General features: G+C 42.1%; 1 protein-coding gene across 1 annotated transcript in view; it reads left to right on the top strand.

Annotated features, from left to right (window-relative positions):
• The first annotated feature begins 620 nt into the window (after window positions 1-620).
• The window catches only part of kcnk9 (potassium channel, subfamily K, member 9), a 47,760-nt gene continuing 38,133 nt past the window's right edge, over window positions 621-10,247 (top strand). The window contains exon 1 of the mRNA XM_030741632.1: window positions 621-1,206. Coding sequence (XP_030597492.1) covers window positions 621-1,206 — 586 coding nt within the window. The remainder of the gene's footprint in view (window positions 1,207-10,247) is intronic.

The following is a 10,247-nucleotide window of genomic DNA, read 5'->3' as shown; positions in this document are numbered from 1 at the left end:
CAGTTGTGTTTATTCCATTAATAAAGTATCTTTTTCTCCAGCTCCAGTTTCTAAACACGTCTAATCACGATGGAAACAGTTTTGAAATTTATTTGCTTACCGCCTGGAATATTTTTTCATCCCTACAATAACAAATGGTGAGCTGAGGCAGGAATGAAGCAACAGATACGAGTGATAAAACTGTGAATCTTTCATGCGCATTGTGTGAGCAACAATTCCCAACTCTCCGCTGCTCTCCCTTACTCCATGACCCTCCCATCTAAGGGACGACTCAGCACATTTGTGATGAGGATGCCCGCTGCTTGCGAGGAAGATCTGAGGATTTCGCGGACAGTAAATTGATGTTTTTTCTCTCTTTCCTGTATGTGGAGAATGGCTGCTAAAAATATCCTGAGGTTATGATGAACAGGTTGTTGTTTAGCTGAAACTTAGAGACCTGCGGAAAGATGCTCGACTGAAGGACATTTTAATTCTCCTCACAGAAAGTTAAAGTGGAGCAACAAAGAAAAAAAAAAAGGATATCACAACCCTGATTATTTGACTGGAAGCATTTATTCAGCTCTGTGTTGTTCGCGTAAGGAGAGCAGAAAGCAACAGACGATCTTGGAAGCAGCTTGTTGATGGCACTGCGCACCGGGAGGACTTGGTTTGGGCAGGTCTTGCGCAGGGTCTCTCGGCTGCAAGGCTCCTGGTCCAGGCGATCGAGCAGTCTCTTGTGTCTCTCCACGAACCAGGAGCAGGATTTGGGGTTCTGCCACCGGGATCACCACAAGGCGGGGGGCTCCAACTCCGGCGTTCACCGGAGCGCACCTTTCCGCGCATCCGCCTCCAGGCGCTGTCCACACGGCTATTCCCACGCTTGCTGCGTCTTCCCGGAGAATCCGAGGGGACATGAGCCCCTCGGTCGCCGGTTCCTGTTGGCCATGAAGCGGCAAAACGTGCGGACCCTGTCCCTGATCATTTGCACGTTTACATACCTGCTCGTCGGGGCCGCTGTCTTTGACGCCCTGGAGTCCGACTTTGAGATGCGCGAAAAGGAGCAGCTGGAAGCCGAGGAGAAGCGTCTCCAGGGGAAATATAACATCAGCGAGGATGATTACCGCAAACTGGAGAGCATCATCATGGAGGCTGAGCCCCACAGAGCCGGGGTGCAGTGGAAATTCGCAGGTTCATTTTACTTTGCCATCACGGTTATAACCACGATAGGTAAGCCTGAGCCTCTAACATGTGTAGCCTTTGTGATCTTCACAGGTTCACTGTTGCGTAACAGGACGTGATCTGTCATGTGGACATTTACATTTTCAAGGTAATAAAACAGGTTGTAAGCAGCAATTAGGGGAGAGCAGAAACAGTATATACAGTACAAGTCTGTAGGTAAAGTTTTAAGCAACATGTTGCAACACTCACTCCCTGTTCCAAAGGGAACTACATGGAGCTTTGTGTACCACCAACCACATCAGATGTATGCTCCTGAGCATCACCTGTAGGATAAATTACGCGGAAGAATGACGTAGCGTGATATGCTCGAGTGCACTGTGGAAACACATAATTTCTTTTGGTGCAGCGGCAGAATTTTAACTTTTAACAGTGCGTCACCAGGAAAGTCTGACAGAGCAGAACGAGCTTAGGGTGTGAGACATCCCGAGATTGATTTTGAGGGGCCGGAGAGACAAAATGTGGCTGGAAGAAGAGCAGCAGGCGGTGTGGTGGTGCTGAAAGGGACAGCTCCTCTCAGTCCAGCCGCAGGCAGGACGAGAGTTTAGAAACATATTAGGTTTAGTGGTTTTAAAGCTTTGCCACAAAAAAGACAACGAACACTTTACTCCAACTTGGCTGCAAATTAAGACAGCTACACAGCCTGCCTGTGGGCACAAATCATCCGACTTTCCTTCCATACATTTATTTTTATGAGTCTCCGAAAATGCAACATACATCACATCAGTTTGATGCCCCTGGCTCTGACGCATGTGCGTCATAAAGGCTTATTTCAAGCTGGGAAGGAGGGGTAAACTGAGTTTGTCTTTGTTTACGCTTCACCGTCAGACCACAGTGGTTTTTAGCATTTCAGTCATCATTATGCCAAACGGAGCGAGATGTAGTTAATTTGATTAATCTAAATGAACTCAGTACAGCCCAGTTTGGATTTATAAAAGGCCCGAAATTCATAAATGAACTTATCTTTACGCAGAGGTCACTGAGACTGGCTTTCACCATTACAGGAGTCACATAGTGTTATTCCAGATGAGCACTTTTTTACCCTTTTTATGGGGTGGGGGGCAAATGCACCGGGTCCGGGAAGGTGGATCTACTCCTGTTTCCAGGCTACAGCAAGGAGAGCCACTGTAATATTCATGTCGTGTGAAGTGGTCACATTTACTGCAGCGGGTCGAATCTACTCCGTGGGAAGCACAGCGCTCTTTATGCGTTATCATACTCGTAAGTTCCAACAGTTCAGGCGACAGCGCAACTTCTTCTCTGCAACATGTAAATTCCTGACCTTTAGTTGACTTCCTGATGTGAGGCGTTAAACTTAGGAACAGGACGGGGATTAGGCACGCAATTGTTTTGATTCCACTCGGCGCAGGGTAGGAATGATATTATTCTAGCAACCTGCAGTAAAGAAAAGAAAGAGAAAAGAACACTGGCTAAAAACGTCATCGACTGCAAGAGCTTCATTTCATTTAGGTTTGGCTTTAATTCATTTTACAAACGCACCTCAAAGACGGAGCTGACGCAGTCAGGATGTTCTGCAAACTGTCTTTAAAATCAGTGTAGACTTATAATTCCAGTGCTCTGAGGTAAAGCATGATGGGAACAGTGCATTGCGCTGAAGATCAGTTTGATTATTAGTTAACAGGTAGTTTTTTTTTTTTTTTAAAGGAGTTAAAAAGAAAGGAGTACTGACAAAATTTATTATTTGCACGATCAGAAAATCATATTTAATCTTATGGTTTGTCACCAGGTTCATTGGTTGATCGGGTACAAACCACCACAGAAGAAGACATGGTAACAACAGGGTAAACCCGAAAACAACATTAATATCTTACCAATATTTGAATAGGAGTGCTTCCTGAAATCAAATTGGATTTGTTTAAGATGCACTTTAGATGGTGCAAAAGTCTGGAGCCACCCCTCATTGCTAGCTTATACTTTGCTTCTAAGGGGATAAGGGTCTTCAGCAATACTTCTTCAGGTATTCTGAAGGTCTGTCAAAGATTTTCTTTGGACATTGAGATGAACCAGTGTTGTGTCTATACATAACAGACAACAAAGACCCAGATTAAAATTGTACTTTTAGGCACTTTGTTACCAGCAGCCTGTTGCAAAAGCATAGTTGAATCTATAAAACATGCCAGAGAAGCCATTCTTAAGGGAGGGAAACAGGGAGAAAAGGTTGAGGTACCCCACATTACACAAAAACTGGACTGAAAATCAGCGGCAACAGGTCTGTTGGAGTGATGAATCCAAATTTGAAAATTTTGATTCAAATCCTCATCAGTATGTAGGGTGGCGGTCAGGAGAGCAGCACAACAGTGTCTACAGTGTCTGTAAAACATGGTGGAGGCTCTCTCATGGTTTGGGGCTGCATTTCAGCCAGTAGATGGCTGAATTGATGGAAAATTGATGGAAATATGAATGCATAATTTGATCCACCAACATCTGATCGGCACCAGATTCATTTTTCAGCATGACAGTGATCCCAAAAACACTTCCAGTCCACAGAGCTCCTTTGTGCTCTTTCATTACACATCCACTCTGGCTTATTTTGAGCCAGTCACACAGTCGGTGCTCACTTTTCCATCAAATATGCCTCAATCCACAGGTAAAAATAGTCCCCAACAAATACACAATTTCCATCTGATTATTGAAGCTCAGTTCCTACAGTTCCTTGATATTTTAAGAGATCATTTAGTTAATGTTGAAAAGAAATCATGCACCCAGTGATCTAAAGAGCCTAAAATGCACGTGCACAGGAAACATGGATTTGAAAGCAACAGACAGCTCTGCATTTTAGAGCACATGCCTGTGACATGCTTAAACTCTAAGCTTAAGCTTTTTTGTCTTCTCTAAGAGAAAAAAAAACATGAAGGATAAATGTGGAAAAAAAATTGACAAAGACAATTTTTATGAGATGAAACAGCACATTCACCCAGTCATAATGAAGTTCAGTGAGTGTGATGTGTTCAATACCCTCAGTGATATTACAGTATACTCTGGACAGATGGTATTTTCTTGCTGCCTCGGGGACACCATACAGCTAGAAAGTTAAGGCAATCACAGGAAAGTGTCTTGATGTCAGTATGATTTTTTTTTTTTTGGTGATTTGCCACTTCAGGCTTCATAGAGGTAGACTCATTTCATCTGACACTCCAAGTAGGTTAAATCTTACTTGTGGGCAGTATTTGACCCAGCAGTGCGTGTCTTTAGGCTTTGATTTTTCTTCTCTTTGATTTGATGAGTTCACTCAGTGATTGGAAAGCACGCTCAAACCTAACATTCACCTGACAGTGGGAACTTTAATTCTTACACTCTTACCTGTTGATGTCTCAGAAATTATAATTGCTTTTGTGTTGTTTTTTGTTTTTTTTTATTCATTATTTCGGACACTAAAAGTGGAGGTAGCTTTGTGTGAAATGAACCTCGGCTGCAAAGATAAGGGAACAATTTGGGCTGTGTCAACTATGAGGTATTTGTGGAAGCTAATTAAATTCAGTGTGAACATGAGAGACTGTGCAAGTGAGGTACAAAGATCTCTATTAAGATATGTGGCGCTACACGTTAATTTTCTTGTTTATGTACACTTAAAAAAAAAAAATCTTGTCAAATCACAAAAATATTCCAGCAGCTGGGGTGTCAGAAAAATTCCTTTAAAAAGAGGAAATTTTCTGTTCCATAAAACATTGAATTACTACTCCGGTTTCCTCCCACAGTCCAAAGACATCCAGTTCCTCCATGTTAGCCCTGCGACAGGCTGGCGACCTGTACAGGGTGTACTCTCCCTCTTGCCCTTTGACAGCTGGAATAGGCACCAGGCGAGACACACACACACACACACACACACACACACACACACACACACACACACACACACACACACACACACACACACACACACACACACACACACACACACACACACACACACTCTGTACTGTATGTATATGGAGACTTGTTGGCTTACCAGTGATATGATCAGCGATATGAAGAAGCATGTGGTCATGAAGAAATGGCCTAATGTTGTTTAAAATTACAATGTGTATGTTGTAATGTTCTAAAAAGTGATGTTGCAATGAATCTATTATAATGTCCTAAAATAGATGTTCCTTCACCTTATATCTGTTTTTGTTGCACACTTCCTGGAATTTATTACTTTTTTGCCCCACTTATAGGCAAGAAACCAAACACGGTAACTTCATTGACCTTGATATTATACATGAAAATGAAATTTTTTGAAAAATGTCACAGAAGTAATTAAGGGTTGTCATGACCAATAACACTGTGTGAGGTTGAAATTTTCAATGAGTGCCCTATAAAGGGTTAAGATGAGATAACTTGATTGTTTGCCATAGGAGAAAATCTTCCTGGATCAGGAAACTGCTGATCAAGAGCCTATCCCAGCTTTCACAGGGCAAGAGGCAGGGCACACCCTGTACAGGTTGCCAGCCTGTCACAAGGCTGACACAGAGAAACAGTCAACCATTCACACCTATGGGCAGTTTGGAATGATCACTTAACCTAACCCCACTAACTGCATGTCTTTGGACTATGGGAGGAAACCGGAGTACCCGGAAAAAAACCCCACACAAACACAGTCAGATGGTGGATTCAAACCCAGGACCTCTTTGCTGTGAGGCCGCAGTGCAATGTTGCCCCACTCAACCATGTACAATTATTTGCCCAGTTATCTGAAATCATTATCTCCACTGATTTCAGTGGCCACAACACATAAAAAAATCACTTTTAAAATCACCTTTCAAATTTGACAAAAAAAAAAAAGATTCCCAAATGTTTCCCCAAAATGTGGTTTTAATGTTTTTTTCTTACCCCTGAAGTTTATACTTCTACCACTGTCTTTGTCAGATTTCAGCTCAGGATTCTTCATCTCTCTCTCTCTTAACAAAGCCTTTGCTCGTCTGCCTCCTGAATCATTCTAATTTGTGTAGTATAAAATTATACGTCTCGCTTTTCACACAGATCACAGATTCTTCTTTTTTTAAATAAAAAACCTGCCTGAATACAAAAGTAACAGGTAGAGAACGCCAGAAGTCTATGTGCAAAGATCAGTGCATGTACGTATGTACAGAAGCAGTACTTTGCTATTATACTGTAACAGTAGCAGTACTAATAGCAGTTGAAGTCAGTAGCTGTGGTAATAACAGGGGTAGCTGCAGGATGAATACTGCTGAATCTCAGGGCTACACTTTGCATTAAGGACCTGAGGTTGTACACTCAGAGGATTAAAAAAAAAAAAAAAAAAGTCTCCCATCTACAGCTGGAGGCCTCACCTGGATGTGCCTTACTGATAACAGGCCAAAGTTAAACCAGCGACAAGTAGCTGTGGGAGACAGTGATCAGAAGCTAATCCTCGTTACCATCACACTCATGACCATGTGAGAAACGGCCAGAGGACTGAAACTGGAGCCCAGCTGTGATGATGTTAGTGCAGGTCTCAGCCTTACTATGTATAAAGGCCCTGAGATGACTTTTGTCGTGATTTGCAGCCTTATAAATAAAACTGAATTGACTTGACTGTCAGACCAGCTGTCTTGAGGGGCCCGTCTCGGCTGCCAGGATGAAGCTGTGAGCACTCTCCCCAGCACCCCTCCATTCAGACTCGCCTGCAAGTTGACTCTATTTATTTCTCGTGATTAATTGCTCCAAATGTGATGACAGCATGTGTCGAGCGTGAGGTGTTCTCGCTGAAACTCGGCTCAGACGGAGTAAAGCAACAACAGCGTGCCATAGCGAGTGCATACATACACCTGCCTTTCTCACCTTGTTGAGTTGCGTTGCCAGGAGACTAAAGACAGCTTAAAAGGTGAAAGTCATCTCTGCTAAACGTCTGGAAATAAAAACATTTGTCTGTACGGTGGATACAAAGTTCAAATTGTACCAAAAGTCTTGTCAATATTAACGTGCCACACACGCTGTAATTATTTATCGTGTCCTGTTATGATGCACCGATCTATTACCAAAGCTCTCCCTGACACCCAGTCTGACAAAGCTTTATCAGTGTGAGCAGCACTTTAAACCCTTTCAAACAAAAACATCACGCTCATTAATCAATAACATCTTTTCTTATGAGAATAATCAAAACCAAAGTAAAGTCTTATAATTCAATATAAAAATTTTGCAACCTGGTCTTATGCAGTTGGGACCACCAAAACTGCCAGTTATATTTTCATAAACAGTTTTAGTCAAATAATGATGAAATTATTATATTATATTAGCACATGACAGTATTTGATTGGCATGAGCTAAAAATCGAGCTCTGGGAAGAGCAATGCTCATAAGGCTCTGCAGCAGTGTTTCTCAATCTCGTCTACATGAGCGTTGATTTGAAAAATAAGTTTAAAAAGTCAATGCAAAATGTGATGTCAAGCACTGCCTAGTACAGTCACACAACCACATCCACCAATGCAGACAACTGCCTCATTCACACAATAACACGGCGGACGGCTGGATGTCACAAAAGGAAATGAAGACACCGACCTTTGGCACATCTTTACTTTCTTTGTTCACAAGAAAACAAAGGAACTATGAATGGAAATCTTTGAAAATAAACCTACTATAAAACAAAGAATTATATAGCCTACTGAAATCTATAATTAGGAAACACAAGTGCGCATACAGGGCAGCAGAATGGCGTGATGGTTAGCACTGTTGCCTTACAGCAGGAAGGTCCTGGTTTCAAATCACCCTGGCTCAGACCTTCCTGTGTGGAGTTTGCATGTCCTCCCTGTGGGTACCAAAGTACCTTTTAGCAACTAAAAAGGTGAAACAGCATTAAATTAGAATATTTTCGAGTTCTTTATTGTGTCATCTTCCACCTATCCATTTCAGGGTCTCGGGGGAGCTGGAGCCTATCCCAACTGCCACAGGGCAACAGGCGGGGTACACCCAGCCTGTCGCAGGGCTCACATCAGCTGGGCCAACAGGATAATAATACATCAGCAAGAACCCTGCTCACAAAACGTATTCACAAGTTTAGTTTCTAAAAAGCTTCATGAATGAGCTGCTCTCAAACACTACTGTTTGCTGCCTGGCAGGAAGTCAGTGTTTCTCAGTTTCCCTTTAAAAACATCTGACTGCTATTTGTGGGCTTGTCCCCAGAGCCAACCTTTTCACCTTAAGTCCAGTTATCTGAAACACCAGTAATTTAAAAATGTTGCAGCTTTAAAGTACTCTGTAGTAACACATTACCTCAAAACACTGGTCATACAACACTGTCTTCATGTTGAGTGAATGTTATTGTCCACAGAGGGACTAAAGGAAACCACAGGTAAATAAATCCAATGGCAGCGTAACTCTAACTTAACACGACTAAACAGCTTGAAAACAGTGAAAGCCCATTTTCAGAAAAGCCGAGTCAAATGCCTTTATTTTGTAGTGTTCCACAAGTGTGTAGCGTCCTCGTAGATAAATTCATGACCCGTCCTTTCTAATGAAAGCGCTTTGTGAAGATGAGTCAGATGCTGCGTCTCTGCTGGAGCTATTGTGCCAGTCACAGTTTCCATTACACAGCACAGCAACTGGCACTTCCACCACACGTCTTCTAGCAGGCTTTGTGAACCTGCATTCACTCACTGAAGCCAGTTTATGTGGCAGTCCACTCAAAGAGAGTGCTTTATGAACCGACCTGTTTAAAATGAGTCTTTGTGGAGTGTAAGATTTTTATGGTCAGTGGTGAGTAAATAATAAGTCATACTTGGAGAGAGGCATCAGATGCTGCTCCTTTTTACTTAAAACTGAGGTGTTATTGGTTATGCTGGACATGATTTTTACAGATGGCATCTGGTTACCCAAAAAAGGCATATTATATGTGATTGAAATGCTATATACAGGGATGTAACATGGAGTCTATAGTGCTGTGTGTGTTTTAGGATCCATTTACATACAACACATGCTCTCTGTGATTTGTCTGATACTCCACACAGGCCACACGCTGCTAAAAGCGGCACTCTGCCTCTGCTCAGCTGCCAACACAGTAATCTTGAAAGGAATTGTTAGGAAGAATCCTGGCAAAGTGAAGCATGCCGTCAGTGATTGTTGCACGTTTACATGTGTGTGTCTGAGGTGGGCTGGAGGGTCGATCCGATAAGAGGTACATACAAATTGTCCACCTATGCTGCATCTTGACAAGGACCGATAGGAGAGCTATTTTTCCACTTTGCTTTTCCTGGTTGGCAGCAGTGCAGCAGTTACCTCCAGCTGTGCTTGTGTCATTTGTTCATTCTTCCACTCGAGTATCAAAAGGCACAGCCGGGAGTCGGGTCAATAAACATGCTGACTTATGTGAATTTTCTTGATGCTGTACGATCTGTAAAAACACCTCTTCCACATGATTTTTTATGGACACATAAATCAAGGATAGGATTTCATGATTTTCTCTCTCAAGTAGAGAATGATGCCACATACAGTGTATTTTAAATCCAGGTGATTTGCTCATTAATAATACATGACACTGAACAGCATGTTCATAATGACTAACAGCTTTTTGTGGTACAATTAAGGATGATATGAATAAAGGATTAAATTGTGAATGCCATGGTGGGGGTTTTCACTGACTTGGCTAGACTTTAGTTGTCATCAATCCAAGCAACTGACTAATTCAAATTTATTTATTTATTTATTTTTTTTACCGAAAGCTCACCTCTCAGATCATTTAAGAGGCAATGGAACAAAAATATCCTTCTACTCTGCGAAAGTGTACTAAATCTTTACAGGCTTATAACGAATCATTGTGAAGCCGCTGAGTAGATTTTTCAGAGACCTTATTTATTGCTGATTGTTTATGCCAAACCCTGAAGTTCACCAACACTGAAGTGTGTATTTTCAGTCTGTTTCATTTTCAGAAATCAGGCTGAAATATCTCAGCAACTGCTGAATGCACTGGCACAAAATATCATGCAGGCAACTGATCGCTACCTGTTTTGATTTCCTGACATTTCCCTGAGCACCACCGAGTTGACATTTGACTTTTTGAGTGAAAGCTTGCAGCAATTATTTGATGAAGTTGGAGGATT

The sequence above is a fragment of the Archocentrus centrarchus genome, chromosome 11, assembly GCF_007364275.1.
Source record: "Archocentrus centrarchus isolate MPI-CPG fArcCen1 chromosome 11, fArcCen1, whole genome shotgun sequence".
Taxonomy (NCBI): Eukaryota; Metazoa; Chordata; class Actinopteri; order Cichliformes; family Cichlidae; genus Archocentrus; species Archocentrus centrarchus.
This window is presented reverse-complemented; position numbering and strand designations above follow the sequence as displayed.